Source organism: Puma concolor, chromosome D2 (assembly GCF_028749965.1).
Source record: "Puma concolor isolate L17-30 chromosome D2, mPumCon1.1.hap2, whole genome shotgun sequence".
Lineage (NCBI taxonomy): Eukaryota > Metazoa > Chordata > Mammalia > Carnivora > Felidae > Puma > Puma concolor.
The window spans coordinates 59075771-59098343 of NC_141677.1; the positions used below are offsets into that span (position 1 = coordinate 59075771).

At 40.6% G+C, this 22573-nt stretch overlaps 1 protein-coding gene and 1 long non-coding RNA gene across 3 annotated transcripts in view; one reads left to right on the forward strand and one right to left on the reverse strand.

Moving 5' to 3' along the window:
- The window catches only part of HPSE2 (heparanase 2 (inactive)), a 663646-nt gene extending 644936 nt beyond the window's left edge, over positions 1-18710 (reverse strand). The window contains exons 1-2 of one of the 2 annotated variants that reach the window (XM_025917871.2): positions 18329-18696; positions 15265-15422 (exon numbers count right to left, since the gene is read on the reverse strand). In XM_025917871.2, the coding sequence (XP_025773656.1) occupies positions 15265-15422; positions 18329-18618 (448 nt within the window). In that variant the 5' untranslated portion in view covers positions 18619-18696. Of the gene's footprint in view, positions 1-15264; positions 15423-18328 lie in introns of both variants that reach the window. The other variant, XM_086680598.1, reaches the window with a different exon arrangement.
- Positions 15230-20673, forward strand: LOC147576108 (uncharacterized). The gene is made up of 3 exons (XR_015241774.1): positions 15230-15671; positions 18782-18911; positions 20143-20673. It is a non-coding gene; the product is annotated as an uncharacterized LOC147576108 (long non-coding RNA).
- Positions 20674-22573: the final 1900 nt, after the last annotated feature.

Genomic DNA, 22573 nt, shown 5'->3' on the forward strand with positions numbered 1-22573 from the left:
AAAATTATAAAACCACTCTGTAATACAGAAAAAAACTTAAGAAATCTTGGCAATGGTCTTAATAACCTACACTCTTATAAACATTTACAACAATCAGAATAACAGAAAATCTGTCTGGTGACACCTGTGAAGCTGTCCCCAAGTACTTCAGGTAAAGCTTGCTGCCTATTCCTCTGTAATTTGTCTATTCATGTTTCTACACATCACTATCTATTGCATATATCACTTTTTCCTACTAAGTGTAAGTTCTATTAGAGCAAGGACTCTATCCTTGAATGAGCATTTAACAAAAATTCAAGGATTTCTTGTAATTTCTCATCTATCTAAACCTCTGTTTCAGCCTCCTTAAAAAAGAGGAAAGGGTTTTAAAAGCTAAGCAACTTAACAATTACACCCCATATTCCTACCTCACAGATGAAAATGCCTCAACAACTAGTTTTGCCACAGACATGAAGTTCCAAGGACAGGAAAGTCCTCAAGGACAGGAAAATAACCTGAAACAGGCTATTTAGCCCTGGGAAAACATTGAAAAGTTTATATAATCAGCCCATGATCTCTGTCACCATCACTAAAGTAAAATGGATGAGAAGCCCCTCCCAGTTCCTCATTAGGCTGCTGCCTTTCAGTGAACAGTTTCCCCTTCTGGCGACCATAGGTACCAATATTAGTAACTAGTAGCAAAGCTTTGCTACTCCAAGTATGGTCCCCAAACTAGCAGCATAGGAAAGACCTAGGAGCTTCTTAGAAATGCAGAATCTCATTTTTAACTAGATCCAGGTGATTTACATGCATATAAGAATTTAGGCATCACTACGATAGAGCTGGCTATGCCTGGGCTTTAGAGTCAGACTGTGTAGATTTGAACTCCACAACAGACCAGCTTGGGTACCTTAGGCAAATCACTTCACCCAAAGGTTCTTACTACAACGTGCACTTTAGAAGCACCTGCAGAGATTTTTAAAAATCACAATGCCTCAGCCCAACCCCAAGGGCCTAATATTTTTTTGAAGCTTTCTTGGCAAATTCTAATGTGCAGCCAGAATTGAGAACCACTGACTAACATCTCTAGGCTTCTATCAAATGGGACAGTTAAGAGTACCTGCTTTATGGGGTTGTGAAGAAAAAATACTGATCACCTTTGAAAAGCTTTTGGCCCAGTACTTGGAATGTGTAAGTACTCAATAATTGGTAGTTATTATCATCATACCTGGAAACTGGAAAAAATAACTGTCCTGGAGAATGAATTAAAACAAAACAAAACAAAAAAAAAACAGGCTCAAATGTACTAGTCTGGCCCCACCCTATGGGCAGGTACCTGCCAAACTCATGAGGCACCAAAGAAAGGACACAATCAAAGAATGCATTATCCCCAGGATGAGTTTTTCCTTAGCAGCAAACTGTTGATTGAAGCTTCAAGGAAACTACAGTGTGTCAGGTAAGGGATAAACCTTCTCTGCAAGGTGTCAGAAAAGGCCAGCACCCTTACTTGGAATGTACCGATGGGGCGGGGCGGGGGGGAGGACTATTTCAGCAGTTCTGTAACACAGGAAATCCCCCTTACCACACCTTCCTGATTTACACTGATTCTTGATACACACCACATGTGTCCTCAACTCTTTTCCCCTCCCCCCCCCCAAGTTTTCAATCATTCTGTTCCACATTTAGGTGATGAAAACTTAAAACCTGTGGTTATACCTTCTACGAGAAATTTCATTTTGAAAGCTTGCTAAATTTCAACTTTATTGCCATGAGGAAACAGAAGAAACAAAAGACCTCAGTCATCTACTAACACAAAAACCCCTAGTGAAGACATTTAATAAGTGTAAGTTTTCTGCTGCAAGTTGTTGAAACTCCTGACCTTTGGACTGGGGTGCCATTCATTTGCTTCTACAAATGGTCTATGAAACAATACCATTTATTTTTGTAATAGTTTTAGGTTACATGTTTAGTTTCACCTATGGATTTTAACTTGGCTAAGCCTGGCCTGTAGTTCCTTTTGAATTTATATCTCACTGGAATTAACCTGAGTCTACTCTTCCAAAGGGATTCATAATGGCCTGGCAAATAATTCCACAATCTGGTTTTCCAACAATTGCAAGGAAATAAACACCCAGATGAAAACAGAATACCTATCAAGGCACTGAGAGACACGTAAAGATTTATCTCAAAGGCGATTACAAAGATTTTTTTAAACTGTGCATGGTTTAGTGACTATTATCACCAAAAAGCTCATGCTCTATTTCCAGCTCTGCCTACTCACACGGGGCCTTCCCATAGTAAATGAAACAGACTCCTCCTCCCTTTCACTGGGTGCACTGTGATAGCTAATGAATGTCGGCTTTTAAATTCTTTGTTGGAAGTCTCCTCAGAGATACTGGCATCCCACAGAATGCTCTCAAAAGTCCCCTGGTCCTATTCTCTGGGCTAGTTCTAACCTCACCCTGGGTTTGGACCTCAGTCTCAAGGGAGTCTAAGATTCAGGTGGCATCTCAGAGAATGGCATTCTGTGGCCTGTTCAGGGGTTAATGAAAACCAGTTCAAAAAGATGCAAGAATCCAAACTGCAAGAATCTAAACTGGACTCCAGCACACCATCAAGCAAACACACCCTCTCACAAAAGCCACAGACCCATTCCAGCCTCCCGTACAACTTGTTTCAGAGTGTCCCAACCACTGCAGAATACAAGCACCCACCTGGTTCACTGTAGTGGAGTAAAGGGACCGTCATTAGCTACGGTGCCTCATTTAACAGCATCCGGCTGGAAGGCAGAGGTGCTGCATTCTAATCCCAGCCCTGCCACTTAAAAACCATGTTACTTTGAACAACTTCCTTGAGTCTGTTTCTCATTTATAAAATGAAAATGACAAAATCTAAAATAAACTTACCATACACAGTCCCTGTAAGGATCAGGAATGTTTTTATAATCTTTAAAGAACATTACAAATGTAAAGTGTAATCATTTTTCTCCTGCAAACAACTGAGTAGGGAGCTATTCAAAAATGGCTAACTTCTGCCTTTTTTAGTTTGTTTCCAACAAAACATCATGCCAGGTCTTCATAAATCTGACTTCTTTGGCTGACTGATATTCAAATCCACAGAGCAGCTTTAATGAGATCAGTGACATTCAAAGAGAATCAAGAAATCCTCACCTAGGATTTCTTTCAAATCACACAGTGATATAACATTTGAACAAAAACTCAAAATATTTTGCATGTCACTTTCCATCTGTATCCAAAACTTTACAAAGCACTTATTTCACTAAAGGAAACCATACTTTGATGCACAGAATTAGTTTTGCTGTGGCTGTTTTCTTGACATTTACTCAAAGAATGTATTATAGCTAAAAGGATTAAAATGGATAAGGGTATTTAAAAAGATGTTAGAGGAAAATAAATAATTTAAATCAAATTCAAATATGAAGAAAGAAATATGATACTGCAGCACTGCTCTGTTACAAACTATAGTCAAATAGCAAACAGAAGCTCTTGCAAAAATGTACCAATGAAAGAATTAAAGAGAATGGTTAAATTACAGCTCATGCACACATGGATTATGTACTCACTAAAAAAGAAACCATGGTTACTGACTAAAAGGTTATCTATATAAGCAAGTTATACAATATGATCGCAATTATATATATAAAAGTTTATATACATCTGTATACATAGAAAAAGGTCTGAAAAGTTACATGCCAGACCATTAAAAGTGATTATATCTGGGGTGCCTGGGTGGCTCATTTGGTTAAGTGTCCAACTTCAGCTCAGATCATGATCTCAGTTTGTGAGTTTGAGCCCCACGTCAGGCTCTGTGCTGACAGCTCAGAGCCTGGAGCCTGCTTCGGATTCTGTGTCTCCCTCTTTCTCTGCTTTTCTCCCACTCATGCTCTGTCTCTCTCTCTCCTTCAAAAATAAATAAACATTAAAAAAAATTTGTTAAGTGACTATATCTCTAAAGTGGGACTGGGGGTCATTTAGTATGTGTACCATCAAATTGATATTAGTGAGTATATATTAGATTGGTAATAAAATAAATAAAAGCATAAACTTTTAAAAGTAAAAATATGAATAAAGAAGTTAAGCATTAACCAGAAATATCCTATAATATTTTTATAAAGCAAAAACAATGAACATAAGAGAGCTTATTCCCTTTAGTATATTAAGCTACCAAATAAATGGCAGATAATAAGTCAACAAGTATTTGCTGAAGAGCTACTATGTAAAAGGCACTCCACTAGATGTTATAGAAACAAAAGAAATGATATAATGACCACTCTCGCAGTGATCTAAAATCTAAGGGTAGAGCATGGCAAAGGAGTGATTTTTAGATAATAAAAGGCTCAGAAACTTAGGCTTGATGAATGTTTCATGAGGGAATAAATTAATCAAATCACTTTGAGCTGAGTACTGAAGAATTCATAGAGGAGGAGGACAAATTTGAGCAGAGATTTGCAAGGTAGGAAGAATTCAGAAAGTGGTAGAAAGTGGGTAAACAGATGATAGAGTGGGGAATCCAAGGGTTAGAAATGAAGGCAGAGAGAGAGGCTGACTCTCGAGGGCCTTGGAAAGCTAGAGGAGAGTGAGAACTTGAGTGAGCAGACAAGAGATGTCTCTAAAGTTTTCTAGCTGAGCAATTAAAGGGGGACAGTGGAGTTTCAGAAAGATTAATCAGGCAGCAGGACAGTGAGAGGACAGAGACAGGGAACTGAAAGAGAAGTGACAGAATGAGGTGACAAGTGACCAAACCAGATGGAAACTGCCACAAAGGAAATATACTTTTCATATAGCCCCATTCTCAAACTTTCAAATCAGACTCAAGCTAATATAAATCCTGAGGAAAGGCCTTGGAAGCTTTCTTGGTAGAAGAACAAGGAACATGGTGCTGTTAGGCTATAATAAGGAGAGTGACAACGACCAACTTCAGACTGAGAATGTCCTGGGTCCAACAACAGCTCTGCCACTTAACCGCAGAGTTACTTAAATCACACCTGAGACTTTCTGTAGAATTATAAACCTCTTTGTTCCTTGGTTTCTTCATTTTAAGGGACCATAAAAGTGTTCTCCACTTGAATTTAACACAATCTCAATTCAAAGAAAAAGACACAGAGGGAAGTATAAAGGGTTTTCTTGAAACTTTACCCTTACCCATTCCCTTACTCTTCACAGGGTTTCATTGGGCCTAGAACTTAAAGCAGAGTATAGTTCCATTTATAAATAAAAAAAATAAATAAATAATAATAATTCTAAAACTGCCCAACAGTTTGATTGTAACTTTCCAACAACTTTTTCAAATATACTTATTTTTCTGCTTTTTATCCTGCCATTTCCCTTATGTCAATAACACTATTTATCCATTTCTATTATTCTCTTCAATGCATCCATTTCAAAAAATACCTCCTTCCCAGAGAAATTAGTAAGTTCTATTCCACATTAGCTCAGTTGTTGTTCTATTACTTCAATATGTCATAAAGTGTGACAACCATCTCTTTCAATTGTTCATGTGTCTATGGTTACATTCTTTTGTTGTTTTACCTAACAACTATTTTGTGTTCTAACCCACAAGACTTTAAATTATCCTCATGGGAAGGCCTATGGCACACATATTTTTAATGACTGACAATGTTTAACATAGGGCTTTTGAGTGCCAGACAGATGAATGGATGAATGAATAAAACAATGAATGAGTCAAAGACGGGACCCCTCTCCTACCTAAGCAGGGTAAAGAGAAGAACAGGACTAGGTTCTAATTATGGCTCTACCAACTACTCATCTTTATGACCCTGATCAAATCACATCTTTTCTGAGTCTCAGGTTCTTCGTACCCACACACAAGGCTTCTCATCAGATTGATTTTTTTTTTAATTTTTTTTTCAACGTTTATTTATTTTTGGGACAGAGAGAGACAGAGCATGAACGGGGGAGGGGCAGAGAGAGAGAGAGACACAGAATCGGAAACAGGCTCCAGGCTCTGAGCCATCAGCCCAGAGCCTGACGCGGGGCTCGAACTCACGGACCGTGAGATCGTGACCTGGCTGAAGTCGGACGGTTAACCGACTGCGCCACCCAGGCGCCCCTCATCAGATTGATTTAAGAACTAAACGAAGTAACATATGTAAAGCACAGTTAAGAGTGCAACAAACAGTAGCTATTATTGGCATAATTATTATATATCCTCAAGGCCAGGTCAAGAGCCCTCCTCCTAAGGCACCTGTCCTGACTACTGTAGCTCTCACTTAACCTCCTCTCAACTCTTGTAGTCCTTACAGCTTGTCCTACATCATTTAACATTTGACTGTATCCTATCTAGTTCTCGTTGTTATTATTTCTTGTATGTCTTACGTGTCTGAAAAAGATATTTAAGCCTGCAGGTTTAATAACTGATGTCACCCAACTCATTCACTGGGTGGTCTTTGGCAAGTTACCCACTCTGTGCCTCGTTTCCCCATCTGTCAAGTGGGAAAAAACAGTGCTTTCCTCATGGGATTGATAAGAGAATTAAATTTGTTAATGCATGTAAATTCCTTAAAATAATACTTGGCACATAATATGCACTCAATAACATTAAGTAATATTATTAATATATCATTACTATCATTAAGCTACAGAAAAATATCCACTCTTATTTCAGAGTATACCACAACTCTGGGCAATTTACCTTTTTTCAGCTTTCCAATCTCACCTTCGATACTTCAAGGCATTTTTGCCTTTCCAGGGCAAGTGAGAATAAGACACTGGTTTAATCCCCAACAATACAAACATCCTCAATACAAATATATACATATAGCTATGTACTCCATCTTTCCTATATGCAGCTTACATTTTTTTACTCTTTATTCTTTGCCATAAAAAGCAAAACACATGTATTAAGGTTTGTAAATAATATAAACACTTTGTTTGACTTAAAGTGTCTGTTCCATGCAGTGGGTTGATAGTTATCTCTATATGGATTTTTATGTGTGTCAATACCAGTGTGTTTTGATTGTAAATTCTTAGAGACAAAAATGATGTCTGCTTAAGTTAATCAAACATCAATTCTGGGGCACTTGGACTAAATGAGATTGAGTATTCAGAGAAGAATTTCAGAAAAATTCAGAAAATGAGGAGGGATGAATGGGGATTGGCTTAACGGAAGGCTTAATAAGAGAAAAGACGGGCAGAGCTTTGAAGGACAAGTAAAATTTTCAATTCAAGAGGGAAGAGGAATGTTCAAGGTGGAGGATATATAAGCAAAGTGGAGGGACTAAGCAAAGATTAATCTGACTGAAGTAGAGAGATAATACTGAGACCACTCTGAAATTCTACAAATATACAAGACCATAGCACTTTGAGACTGCAGTTCATGCTTTATTCCTCTTGGTAGCCCCAATATCTAACACTAAGCTTGGCACAGAGTTGATTATATTAAAATGTTATTAAATTAAGCAAAATTACAGTTTTTCACTATACTAAATTGAAGAAAACTGACAGAACTGAACCTCACTCAACCAAATCATGAAACCAAAGGACAGCAGAGTTCAACAAGGTACCTATACCTTGTTACACCAGCCACTAATCTAGAAATATGTATTTACCCTGACTACATCACTATCCACAGATGAGTGCAAGAAATAAAACACATCAAATTCTCTCATGCTAGTATCCTCTCTCTCTCTCTCTCTCTCTCTCACACACACACACACACACACACACACACACACACACACACACACCCTTCGGTGTTCCCAATCCACTGCCTCATAGACTGAGATAGCTGAAAGCTTGATTAAGGCACTACAAAGCACCGAAGTTAATCCATTTTGATGAAGGATTCACAGAAGAGGCTCCTGATTCTAGGAACCCGGACCATGTGAATGGCAGCATGATCAGACCCAGGGAATCATGAAAGAAATGTCTCTTCTTCTATGAAGTACTCATCCCATCAGGAGGGCTTGGGAGAACAGGAGAGACAATTTAAACTCATTTGGCAAGAGAAATGATATTTGGTATTGGCAACAGTAGCACAATTGTGTTGTTCAGGAACACATAACTGTCTGCATTACCTTTGATCCCAATGACCAGGTGATAAATTATACAAATGTGGTTGTGACTGTAAGGTTTATTTACTGGACTTTCTGATTCCCTGAAATTAACCAAGCTACCTTTACTTGTAACAGATCCCAGAGTTTCCTAATCTCTACCACTTTCAGCACTCTACAGATGGCCACAATGATTAAGTTGTGGCTAAATGAGAGGATGACTACATCTTTGTGAGATGCCATATTCAAATTCACAGTGAGCTTCAGCTAGCACTCGGGACTTGGGTACCAAATTTTAAACATTACAGAAAATGCATCCATTTTGTTTCTAAAAGGCAGAATAAAACATATATAAAACTTCAGGTGATTTCTGACACCCTTTAATAAAATATTAAATTGAATCAAATCCTTCTAAAGTTGCTGGCAGACAAATCATGAAATACCAAATGAAGAAGCTGGAAGTTTTTCTTCAGCCTAAAAATCTCCAGCAACTGCTTTTGGCTGCGACTGCTAAAGTGACAAGAGATCAGTAGTGTGTAATTTGACATTAATGCCTCGGCCCCATTCATCTTCTCAGCCTCAGTGTCAAAGAGGAACTAGATGCCTGCTCAATGAGTAAATTCATGAATGAATGAATATTATAGAATATTAGCCTGTTATTATTCTATAAGAAGGATAATGTAAAACTTATCAAGCAAGTTCCAAAGCCTTTTCTTTTATATACCCTAAATTTAAATTTTAAATTGTGCAATTTTAAATTCAATCATGATTCATAACTCAAACTTCACCAAGTACAATTATAAAACACTTCAGCTAGAGTATGTGAACATGTGTAGTAATTTTAAAAAGAGGGCAAGGGTCACTGCCCATGTTGAAAACATGTCCTTCTCCTCTTCAATGGAATAAGAGAACTTATAACAGCCTCTATTTTTGTATAGGAACAATACTATTTTGCTATGCCTAAAACTCAAGATTCTCGTAATCTAATCTAGACTGACCCAACCAACTTTTTCCCTCAAACATGTACTTCCTTGTTCTTCTTCTTCAATTACATATTTTGGAGCTAACAAAAATACATTAGAACTTCTTAAAACTTAATTTAGACATAATTCTAATAATATGAGCTTTTCTTAGAATCATTTCTAAGATGTACTTTATTTTTTATATTTTTTAAATACAAACATTTCTGAATTAACAAAAAAATGTGCAAATAGGCTTCTATAGAAAAATGACATATGGGGCACCCGGGTGGCTCAGTCAGTTGAGCGTCCGACTTTGGCTCAGGTCATGATCTCACGGTTCGTGAGTTTGAGCCCTGTGTCGGGCTCTGTGCTAACAGCTCAGAGCCTGGAGCCTGCTTCAGATTCTGTGTCTCCCTCTCTCTCTGCCCCTTCCCTGCTCATGCTCTGTCCCTCTCTCTCTCTCTCTCTCAAAAAGAAATAAACAGTAAAAAAAAATTTTTTTTTAAGAAAAAATTAAAATTTTTTTAAGAAAAAATTAAAATTTTTTTTAAGAAAAAATTAAAAATTTTTTAAGAAAAATGACATAGTTGTAGCAACATGAACTAAGATAATTCCTAACATGTACCTTCTGTGCAGCCAGGATGGTCTCCTTACTACACAAACACATATTTAGACTTTGCCTCATGCTCTTTCCCTTCAGTTAAATGTCCTCTCTTCTTGTCTCTACCTGCCTAAAGTCTACCTATCTTTCACAAGGCCCAACCTAACTCCTATTGAAATCTGTCCCATATTCATCTCTACTTTTCCTGTTACACTTGGGAAACTATTATGTCTCACTTAGTACTTCTTTCCATATTGTCTCTGAGTTATTCTTAAGTTTTATCAGTATAAACATTATCTCACTAATTAAGTTATTAGTTCATTGACAGTGGGGACAGTGTCTTTTGAAGGGTATAGGTCAGTTATTTTGTAGAATGTCTTTCAGTTTGTTTTCACTAGTGTTTTTCGTAATTACAGAGAATTAGAAATTCTTGCAAAGAATATCATAAAGGTGATGTGCCTTCTCATCATATCTTATCAGGGAATACATGACTTATCTGTTTATATTAAGCTTGATCACTTTGTTGAGATGATGTCTGTCTGCTTCTCTACTGTCAAGTTAGTTTTTTCCTTTTTACAGACCCTCTTCTTCAGAAGCAAATCATCAAATCCAGCATACACTTACAGGGACAAAAGTTACGTTCTACCTCCTAGACAAAGAAGATTTTGTGGACACAAACTAAAACCACCACAACAACTCATTAATAAATATTATGGGAGACATGCTTTGAAGTTATGCAAATATCCAGTTTTATGTTAAGGTCTCACCTACTTATTTTAACACTGATTAGTAGATCTTGCCTATAGCAATTATTACTGTTGTGTTCTAATGGTGATTTGGGACACTATCTCAATATTCTGCCATTCTTTGCCCAGCATGAAACTAAACAGAGTAGATAATTAATAAATACCTGTTAAATGTAATTGAATTTCAAGAAACCTTTCTGTGAAATACAATGAGATGGTAAAAGGTAGGGAAGTTCAAAGCAAATATGTATTTTGGCAGTTGTGCTATTCTTAGGTCTTATGTCTTGATTGATGGAAAGGAAATAGAAAGAAAAAGAATTAACGACCTCACCTCTAAAACTGGGAAAACTTTCAGGAGAAAGACGAACAATAATAATAGTCATATAGTGCCTTAGAGTGTATAAAGTGCACTCACATTCATCATTTAGAATTTGAGAAGGTCTCTGAAGAGAAAATCTTCAAGATGAGGGAGATTAAAAAAAACAACTTTCAAAGTTTGTGAAAAAGAACTATTAAATCAGGAATTGGAAAATCAGGCATAAAACTATATAAGACGCAAACAAGGAAAAGCAAAAGTCAAGGCAAAGAAGAAACAGATATAATATAAAAACAGTATAGGTCCAGTGCAAAGCTTTAAACCAGGTGGTAAGGTTGATTTAATGCATAGCATGAAACCAAGATGACTTAGACTACTTAAGAGTACATGGTTAAAATAATGAAGAATGTCATTAAAATAAGCATTAAGAATGGACTTATAAGATTGTGCATTGAAAGTAAAAAAGGAATAGAATCTTCATATACTAATTCACTCATTTCTTCATTAATCACCTCCATCTTCCTAGGGCTTTAACAGTGCTCTTAACCCAATATATATCCAAAAATATTTGCCGAAGCTCTATATAATGCTAGACATTTCAGAATACACAATAATTAGATATGGTCCCTTCGTATAAAGATGTGTATTCTAATTGAAAAGGTAAAGCATTTAATGGAAAGGAAAACTTTTCATATACATAAAGTTAAAGAGCAAAACAAGGCAGAAGGAGCCAAAAAGAACAACATAAAGAGTAAAAGCTACAATGGTCCACAGAAAGAAGAGATCACTACACAATGACATGCTCAGGAAAGGCCTTGTGAAAATAAGGGGCATTTGCAATGGGCCTTCAGGAATTGGGTAGGGGGTGAGACTTGAACAGAGCCAAGAGAAAGGCATTTGAAGCAGAGATATCTGGCTGAAAAAAGGTATAGGGTTGAAATAATGAGGGTGCTTTAAGGAGACCATGAAAATCAAGGACTGTAAGAAAAAGTATATGAAAACACAGGATCCAAAATGTAAGCTGAACTTGAAATGTGAAAGGCTCTGAATGTAAAGTTGAGGAGTTTGAACATTTTCTGAAAGCAATCCAAAAATAATCAGAAATTCTGAGAAGAGTGATATAATATGTATGATATTTTAGATATTAAGCTGGCTTTTGATGTGCATAATAAATGGTGTGTACGAAAGGTAAGGAAAAAGGTAAGATTCCAAGGTATAAAAAAACAATCCTATTTTTATTTCTTCCATCATCACCATGTTTGTATGAAATTCAAGCTGCCTAAGCATAGAGTAGATAACTGTATTAAAAGAGTAACCAGAGACCATCCCAAAGTGATACGTAAACAATAGTTTTAGAAAGTTAGAGAAAATGCAGTGGCATTAAAGTGCTTAAAAGTATTTGGAAAATAGAAGCCACTTGACTTAACTGCCCTATTAATTCAGGGGGAAACAACAACAAATCACAGCAAGGTGGTTATATGAATACATTAACTATAAAAGTGTATTTTACCCAAGTACTATTGGTTCATTTTACTCTTAGCATATAACAAAACTAAAGATTAGTCTCTTGTCTCATTACCATAAAAAAAGTAAGCCACCCTGTTCTCTACCTGGGTCCCTTAAAAACAATTCTCCCTACATTCACTTAATCCTTTTTACCAATTCCCCAACTCTATCTCATTTCTTCTGTATAAATTTCTGTCTCATCACATCTTATTCACTCCTTAATCCCACCTTAAAATATTAAATGTTATAAATATTCTGAAATTGCCCTTAATAAAAGTAAGATCCTTAGTCTTTATATAGTGCTTTGTAACTGACAAAATATTTTACACACATTACTTCTTAAAAGCCTCACAGAAGCAATGCACAGCAGGTATTATCATCATCCATATGCTACAGAGAAGCAGCAAGCCCAGGGCCACACCATCAAAAGTGATAGAGTGAGGCCTGCAATATAGGCTTTCTAAATCCAAATTCCATATTCTCTTAACTATACCATTCAATTTCATAATTTGCCAGTAGGGTATCTTATTACTCAAAATGTATGTCATTACTCTGTATCATGTTTAAGTCAATACATCTTTTTTTTAATAAGGTGCTTATGCCCAAGTGCCTATTACAGGGCCATTTGCTAAGAAGACCTAATTATTTTTAAGATGTTCATGATGAGATAATTATCACTGGATAAAGAGTGACAACTAAAGTATAATGTTTGCAAAATTACTAAGACTCTACCGAAAACATTTTTGCCTTAAATTCTGTAATGCAACATGCAACAACAAAGACGATATGGGTGATTTAAGGATATCTGAGCATCAAAGGGCAGAAATAGGGCACTCCTACTCTCTTTAACTCTGCTAAGGTCTCAAATACTGACATAGTTCAGAGCATCTTATTACTGGAGAGACATAAATCAAAAGGAGTTCAGCTAGGAGCAATAAAACAGATTAGCGTCTGGAAGTACTGACTTTAAAGAAAGTTTTAAAGGAATTAAATCCAGGTAGTCTAGATAAAAAACAGCTATCAGGAAACCTTTTTTTTTTTTTGAAGCTGACACTCACACCAAAGACAAATTAGTTTGAAGACAGAGGTCTTAAAAATGCAAAAAAAGAAAAAAAAAAAAAAGAAGAAAGAAAGAAAAAGAAATAGTCATAAATATTTAGAGAATACTGTATTTAAAAAAAAAATTCAGGATAAATATGCTGGCAAAAACCTACGGGACAGAAGAACTCTTTCCCATAAGTGTGATAAAAACTACATTCCTAGAGATATTTAATACCAGGTTGGACAAAACAAGAAAAGGATTCCATATGGAATGATCCTGTACTGGCCCCTGAAATGGTGGGAAGATTGAAGATGACCTCTTAGATCTTTTCGATTTCTGATTTTTTCTAAATGCTATGAAGTTTTATGGGGCACGGCTTTCTGCCAATTTCCTTTCTCCCCATGATGCCCACTTTCTCCTTTCACAAAGGGAAACAAATTGTATCCTTCATTTTAAGCAGATCTCATGTTCTCAATGAATTGGTAATATAATCCTAGGTACATGTTTGGGAGAAAAAGGCCAATTCCTATAATTTATAATGGTCAGTGGTTCTTGGGGCTCTTCTACATTTTTCCACAAACCAAAGAAGTAGTTCACACGGATTCAAACCAGAGCTGTTTCATCAGGAAAACCAGTAATATTCTCCCTTCTCATGTCTGAGCACAGAGTTGACAGTGACCCTGGAAGCTATAAGGCCCTGGGTCAAGTTACCATCAGAGCTGCTGTTCAGGATTAGCTTTTACCTTTCAGCATTTTATGCTAAGTGACAGCAAAATCTATTGCAATCCACATTTTTATGGTAATGACATTTACCTTTGAAAAGATGTCACCTTAAACTCCTATACACTTTGGCAAATGTTATGAGTCCTATTCTTGCTTTAAACTCAAGAAGACTCAGCTTTGCTCTTTCTCCATTCTGACACTTAAAAAAAAAAAAAAAAGTTTCTCAGCCACTCTTAAAATATATCTCTCCAGAATTCCCATTCAGTGAAACCCCAGAATATACAACGACATTTCCTTGTTTTGCTGATTTACAAGGACAAGATGTAACAAAATCCAGGGAGCTCTAAGAACCTGTCCTTGAGCCCTTTAAAAATAAAACTGAGGCTCACTTATGAGAAAGGACAGCAGAGAAGAGATAACCCTCCAAGAATGGACACCAATACCTCTTTTATACAATCTAAACAGCCTCAGTAGCTGAGGACCCACCAATTCCCATCCTGACTATTTGAAAGACTTATGTCCCCCTCTCCGCAAAGAAAGTTCATATATATTAATACTATACCCTCTAAACAAAACTTTAAAATGCCATTTTCATTTCTTCCTGGTAAAAATGAGACTGTTCAAACCTGAAAAGATTGGTCTCTCACACTGTAATATGATTTGGAGTTTTCAAAGCCCTTCCAACACTTAACTACTCGATCCTGGCAAGAAAGAAGGCTGGCATTCACACAATCTCATTTTAAAACAGAAAAAAAAAAAAAATGCGACTCTGACATTAGGCAGTCTGAAGGAGAACCCACTGAGCAGATTTTCAAACATCCCCTAACAAAGGTCCAATCTAAAAGGTATTATCCACAAAACTTTAGAGTGGGTTTCAAAAGAGGCTGAATCACCCATATCCTCATCTCAGGAAAGCAAGAAATAAGAAAAAAAAAAACAAACAGAAAGGCACTTTTTTCTAGAGTTTTAGGAATCAAACGTGACCCTGATCCCTTAGTAGCCTATGAACTTGTCTGAATCTTCTCAAAAAACCCGCTAATCTCCCCACAGGACCAGCCTGCTAATTGTTCTGGCCACCGCTTCTCGGCCCTGGAGCGCAGCCGCCCAGCGAAAGGCCGGCAGCCTGGACCAGGACAATTTGGTGACCCCCTCTGCGTAATCGCGTCAGAAGCGCCACACGCCAGTGTCCCCTAGCCCGCAGCTACCAGCTTCTCAGAGGAGCTTCTACCAGGCTCTCCTCCAAGCCGGCTACCCACCCACCTTCCCCCCCCCCCCCCCCCCCCATACACAGCAAGAGTTCGCTCCTGTTCCTCAAACGTCCCCCATCCCGCTAGACTGGCAGTAAGTCGTTTCTCACCATCCTCATAGTTTTTGAGATAGTAATCCGGGCCGGGGCCCCCGCGGCTTTTCGCCGGGTTCCTCAGGTTCTGGAACTGCAGGAAGTCGGTCCTTTTGCCCCCGAAGCGCAGGAAGGCGGGCGAAAGTCCCCGAGCCAGGGTCACCAGACGCTTGGAGCTGCAGGGGTACAGAAAGAGAGAGAAAAGGATCCGGGGTGAGGAGAGGCGACCCGGAGCGGAGCGCCGACCACGGCTCTCTCCCCACTCTCCGAGAGCGACCCGGCCGAGGCTACGGGCCGTGTCAGCCCCAGCCCGCCACCCGCGCGGGCCCCGGCGTCTCGCGTGCGCCTGGCTCCCCGGGCTACGCCTCCTGCGCCCAGCCGGCCGCGGCCCCCTCCCTCAGACACCCCGACGCCGCTCGCCAAAGGTACTTCTTCCCAGTCGGTTAGTCTGTTTTTGTTAATGCAGTGCGTGTGGGGGGCCGAGGGGGGGGCACTTCTGCTGAGAACACGGGGCTTGGGCGCAGTCGCCCAGCTTCTGCCACTGCCGGGAAAGCGCTCCTGGCGGAGACGCGCAGCGCGTGGACTGCAGAGCTCCGACTTTTGCCAAACTTACAGGCTGGAAGCCGGAATCTGCATCCCCTGCCCCAGGGGCACTGCAACCTCAGTGGTGAAGGTGAAACAGGCCTCCTTTCTTTCAGAGCAGGTACCTGAGGTCAGGGTGGTTCTTTTTTTAATGCTAAAGTTGATCTTCCTTTACTACTACTGTCGTGTAACAACTGCATCCATCTCCCTAACACTGGGCGAGAGACTGCCGGGGTAAATCCCTGCTTTTCTGAGAACTTTCCCCATCTGGGCTTTGCACGGTAAAAGCAATGTCTCTTTGGCCCCTTAAAAAATTCAGCCGGCTCTCAGGAGGGGTAACATCCTCCTCTCCACTCTACTTCAACTCCATCTTTTTCGTGGCGCCCTTTGGAAGCCAACTCTTGGAAAAGTGAAGTTTGCCGAAATGTGGACCTGCTCGTCTGAGGGCACTCGAGGAGCATCAGAACACCAGCATTTACGTTTATTTAGCTTCAGGATTTCCATAAGTAAGCAGTTTTAAAAGCCAACCGCTACTTCAGGAAGGGGTGGCGAAGGAGCAGTGCAAGTGCTCTTAGCACCAAAGAATTTGAATCTGGATCTGTAAGTTATTTTTAACGCTTTGCTGGCTCAGGTTCTGAAAATCCAAATCCAAATGGAGAAATTACAGAGGATCATAACGGAGGTGGGTATGAGAGAAAAAAGCTGGGGACTCCAATTTCGGAGAGTTCCTGAAAGCCGCGCACTGCCACACCGAGAAGTCCGGTGGCCGGGAACGTCTGGCGAAGGACTCCAAGACTGCGTTCTGGGGAAGGCGCCGGCTGGGCGTCGCGCGGGCCCGCGGCGGGCAGAGGCCTCGGCACGGGTGCGGCCCCGCGGAAAAGGCATTTCCAACCACCGTCCGTCCGGAAGCCTGTACAGCTAACGCAAATGCGCCCCGCCACGGCTTCTTCCCCGAAAAGCTTCCTACCAGAATCCTTTCTGCAGCAAGCATTTAACAAGATGGTTTAAAAAGAAAGGAAGGTAGGAAAAAGAAGCCTGGGGGCGTCCGCGCAGCTGGACTAGTGCAGTGCAGGTAGGCGTGTATTTCGGAAAACCCCGTCGCCCCCCACCAACACACGAGCTTAGAGACGCGCTCCGTTGCAAGGGCCCGAGGAGGACGCCGGGCGGCGCGGAGCTATTCCCGCCTTCCCAGCGGAGGCACGGGCATAAACAAACGACCGCAGCGGCAGCAACACCAGCCGCTGATCCTCCTGCAACGCTCGCTCCACGTGGAAAGAGTGCTCCACGTGGAAGGAGTGCTCCACGTGGCGCCTCCCGCTACCTGCCGCGTCCGCTGACCCTGCCGAGGCCCCGGCGGTCCCGCACAACCGAAGGGCGAGAGCGCGCCAGCACCAAAGCGGATTTCGAAAGGAGTGAAAGATACTCACGAAAGACGCGCGGCGGACGCGGCCTCCCGGCAGAAGAGTGGGACTGGGAGAGCGCTCAGGGCTCTTCGGGAGAGACCACAGCTGAGACTCCCATTCGGAGGGAATTTTTAATAACTCAACACTTGGATTCGACATTGCAGACGATTTATTTATTTTTTGCACTGCAACTGTCCCTGATAAGTTGTCTAACTGCTACACAGTAACAACCCAGGGAGAGAGTGAGCCCAATTAGATTCCCAGCCCTTGAATAAGAGGGGAGTCCATGGTACAAACCACGGGGTTCGGTAATCCGCTGGTGCCAGGTTCAGACCTCTGAAACATCCCCGGAGTATTTCTAGGACCCTTTCCGCTCTGCTTATATACCCTATCACTGGAGCGAGAATTTTTTTTTTTTCTTTAAAGAAAAACCAAACTATGCAGTTACCGCAGGAGATTTAAGGAGGAGGGACTGGGGGGCCATTCGGTCTATAAAAAAGCCTCTTACAAAGTCCTGAAGTCTGGAGAGGACAGCGGAGTATATAAAAGAAAACTTAAAATATCCGATCTAACTTGCCCACCGCTCAAGCCTCTGCCTAAATTCGTTTTCTGTCTGGGAGTGGGAGAGAACGGACAAATCGATCTTTTCGTGGAAAATTCCACTTTCGTGCTATCCCCCGCTTGAACACTCACAGACACACACAGGCACACACACGCACCCATTCCTCTCGGGTCTTTGTTGCTCGAGACCTTTTCTTCACTTTTGTAACTGCCCTGAACCTCTTGTTTCTTTTTCAGAAGGAGACAGGGAGGCTAATTGTGGATATATGTAAGCACAACATTTTTTCAGTCATAACTGATAAGTTTCTGAAATGCCTTCTGCATTGCAAACATGTACATCTTAATAGAAAACATTGCTTTTCTCAATCACCAGTTAAAGCCTCACAGCAAATATTCCAGGAGAAGGAAAACCTCTTTTCTTCTCTTTGTGAGATGCGCTTGGCTTATTTTCTTCTTCTTCTTCCCCCTTTGGAATGGGGGGTGGGGGGTGTTACTTAAAAAAAAAAAAAAATGATCCATGGAAGCCCCTGCCTTACCTTAAGAAATCGAGCCAGCCATCATGAATGATGGACGGATCCAGCTGCAGAGAGAGGAAGTTCTCATTGACTGTCCTGACTGGGTTCTTGGTGCTCACATCAAGTAGAATCAGGGTCTTTTCCTTCAAACCTGGAGCTCTGTCTACAGGCAAGGGTCTCCTGTCTCCAGCTTGGGAGGAAAGGGAGAGATGGAGCAACAGAGCCAAGAAGAGAGCCACCGGGGCTAGGCACGAGGGGGGGCGGGAGTTGCTAGAGGGCATGGCTTCAGGGAAGGCACAGAGCACCCTCATTAAATCCCTCTGATTTAAACCTCTCTTCCTACAGGGTCTCACTGGTGACTAATTGTCCTTATCTAAAGTGTGTGTCTGTCTGCCTCCCCCCCCCCGTTTTTTTTCCTTTCCTTTTTTCCCCCCTCTCTTGCTCTCTTTCTCTCTCTCTCTCTTTTTTTTTCAGTGTTTTGGTGCTGGTGGAGCGAACTCACGCCCCTAGCCAGCCTTCTCAGCGACTCGTGCCAAGAGTACTCGTTCACCAGCACCGCCCCTTTAAGAGATTTCAACTGCAGACATTTTTTAACTTTTTAAAGGTAAGGGGGTGGAGGGGGGAGGCGGGAAGTAGGAGGAAGGGGTGGCGTTGTACCCTCCTGATTTAACCCTCTAGGGTCAGGAAGCGGAGAGATAGATCGAAACTGTGTGGTTGTAACGTTTTGGGTACGGGGCGGGACGTCTTGGTTTTACTTCCCTCCCAGGGAGGCTCTGGGGAGGGCGGTTCTAGCTTCCATCCCGACAGGAAAGCCCCAGCGCCAGCCCTGGGCGCGCTGGAGTAAAGATTGCGCACTCGCCGTGCGCCTGTTTCTCCGGACAGCATTTCATCCGCGCTGGGCCCTTTCCTTTTGGTTGAGGCAGCCACAGCTAGAGTGGTTAAGTTGCAAAGGGGGTCCTGCGGTAGCGATGGTGATTCCTGCCAGAGCACAGAGTGCACTTCATGGACACAAGTATGGACCTCTGCGACGTGCTGGGCAGCCACACAGAAGCATCCTCTGACCTCGTTAGGAAAAACAGTGGCCAGAAGGAATACAAAGAACGACCAGGTCAAAGGGCTTATCCGCCGGTAGGGGCAAAGGGCCCAGGCTGCGCATGGCTCCGTTCTGACTGCAGCCAAGGAGAAAGTGTCTTGGGGACTTCAATATACGCTGACTTAGTTCAAGTCAAAGCCACTTGGTCGGTGCTTGGATATTATGGGCGGGGCTTCGCCCATCTGAGCCAAGGCTTGGCCACTCCGTTGCACAAGCCCATTTAGACTTGCTCTTCCAGTCCCTCCAGTCCCTCGACCACGGGCATCCCTCCTGCATGGAAGTGCGACTTTATGGTGAGGGAAAGGAACAGAGTAACACAGCAGGGTTTTCAAACTCAGCCAGGAGTCACAGTCAGTGTCCGACCAGACATAGTCCCTGGATGCTCCAGAACAGCCAGGAGCCTCATGGTACACCACCGGCCCTAGCTCACAGACCCTGACCCACACCTCTCAGGCAGAGCCACGGGTCCCATACCCAAGCACAGGGTGAAAAGGCCCAGTTGGCTGTAGTGACATGGTTGGGCCCCACTTTCAACTTCTTTCTGGAACAAAATGAGCCTTCTACTTGGTAGATGAAGATCACTATTCTACCCACAATGGGTATGCATTAGCATCCCAGGGCCTCCAGACGTCAAACAGGCAAAATTCTAAAATGCAGATTCCCCAAATGTGGATGTGCAAATGGCAGTCTCAGAGACCACAAAAACTGAAATAGCAACCTGTCTCCCCTTCTTTCCCCCCAGACAGGATTCAGGAATCTGAAAAGGGCTGGAATATATGACCTTCAGCTGAGGTTCCCTGAGGAGATTCTTTCAAACCAAGCAACAAAGAAATACAGAGGTTAGGTTGGGTTAAACTGGGAAGTGCCATGAAGACCTCATAGAAGTAGACCAGGATAAAATAAGGCCAAAGGAGAAAGAAAATCCAAGGCATATTATTTAAAGATGATTTTAAAAACCAAGATGTTACACCGAACTATTACATGTAGGCTTCGGCCCTTAAGGCCTACCTGCTTCTTTTGGTTCCTGAAAATTTCTAACACAACTAAATCCTTTAAAATTTAAAGGATTTAAAGGGGCGCCTTGGTGGCTCAGTCAGTTGAGTGTCTGACTTTGGCTCAGGTCGTGATCTCACGGTTGATGGCTTCAAGCCCCATGTCTGGCTCTATGTTGACAGCTCAGAGCCTGGAGCCTACTTCAGATTCTGTGTCTCTCTATCTCTGCCCCTCCCCTGATCATGCTCTGTCTCTCTCTGTCTCAAAAATAAAATAAATATTAAAAAAAAATTTTTTTAAGATATGTATGTGTTTCTTGTGTGTGGGTGTATGGTATGGTGTAAGTTCCAGTAAAAATTATTGTAATTTTAAGATGTGTACTGAGTACCTCCTTAAGATGGTGACGGCCTGGAGCAGATTTTTATTTATCTTTGTATCTCAAGACCCAGACATTTAGCAGCCACTCAATAAATGTCTATGAAATAAATTAATGGTAAATCAAATCATGCTCAACACACTAAAATCATGTACTGCTTTCAGGAAGAAATAAATAAGAAAATAATATGACTTTTACTTGTCACAGTACCTTTGTTTTAGATTTCTGTTCAGTAATTTGTTTTCCCAGTTATTAGTATTTTCTGGTCAACTCCTTTAGGAAATACTTATCTTACAAATTCAGAAGCCATTGGTTTATTTGCTATAATCAGAATTAAAACCAATTCTTTATGTTTAACAAGGAGTCAGATTTTCCAAGGGCCAAAACACACCCTGGCTTACAAGTGAATGTACTTTTAGAAACCACATTCATTGGGACCAGAGGACAACCACATAAATGAAACAGATCACTCACCTACTAGATGTGTATAATTAACGTACCTTTCAAAAATATGTACTCTTGGGGCTCCGGATGAACTTGGGATCAATGAGAAACTGCTTAATTATTAACTTTATCCATGATTTTTGCTTACTTACCCAACTATTCTATAATTGTTTGGTGTCCTAGTTACTTTAACCACTATTTAACGTTCTCATCAGAACCTGTATGTAGTACAAAAATCAAAACCAACAAAACCGTGATTTTTTTAAAAAATTCCTGATGAAAACCGTCTTCTTTAGCCATTGAAATTCTAGTCATATACAGCCTCAGGACATCAAGGCAAAGAAAGCAATTCAGTAACATTTAAGGAGTTCCAGATAGCCCTGGTTGACTCCAAGATGACCTGATTGTTTGGTCCTTTGGTCTAGTGTAGATAAAGATCTTCATAGGGCTACACTTTCCAAAGAGCCTCCCTTCCCTATATCATGGTTTTTGTCTTACTTCCCATCTAATCCTAAATTATATGCTGTAAGTAGCTCATTATTAATCTGTATATTAGATTGGTTTCTACCTTAGTTTCTATGTGCTGAGTGGCAACCACCTGTACCTCTGTTCTGTCTTAAATTGTAATTTCCTAGGGGACAAGAATTGGGCCTCAGTATAAAATATGAATTATTGTGAACTAGATGCATCTCCTTGGAAATGCTCTTCCTGATGTTACTGAATGGTCCTCATAGATAAATTCCTTTGATATCTAGGAGTCTAGGTTCCCAAACCTGTAAAAAAATCTTGAAGATTAATTTGCTCAGTGATTTCTAGACTGTTTCAAAATAAATATTAGTGGAGAAGAACTGATATATATTTGCCAACTTTTTATTTTGTCTAGCAAGGACCTTAAAAAATCTATCAACTATTTACCACTATTACTTCCCAAAAGAAAAAAAAACATTTAACAGCCAAAAAAAAAGTTGAAATGGTATTTCAAAAATAAAAAGCAAGTGTTTAAACTGAATAAATTTAGCTTCATGAAAAATCACTACAGTATTTTTGTCATTTCATCTCAGACCAATAGAGATATGCCAGTGACCAATATGGTACCAGGACTAATGACTGGGACTAATGCTATACCCTGTGTTTATGGCCAAATTCTACTTTATAGTATACAGTATTGCTGCAAGATGTGCGTGCTTTTTAATGATGGTCATCTTTACTACAGTAATTTCCACCCATTTTTCCTATGCTTTTTTCAGCCTCTCACAAACTCACTGACTCTAAATGCCACCTCCCTTTCTATTAAATATTCAGAGCTATAGTTATGTCTATACTCATTTTCCCCTTCTGGAAGAACTATACCTAGATTTCA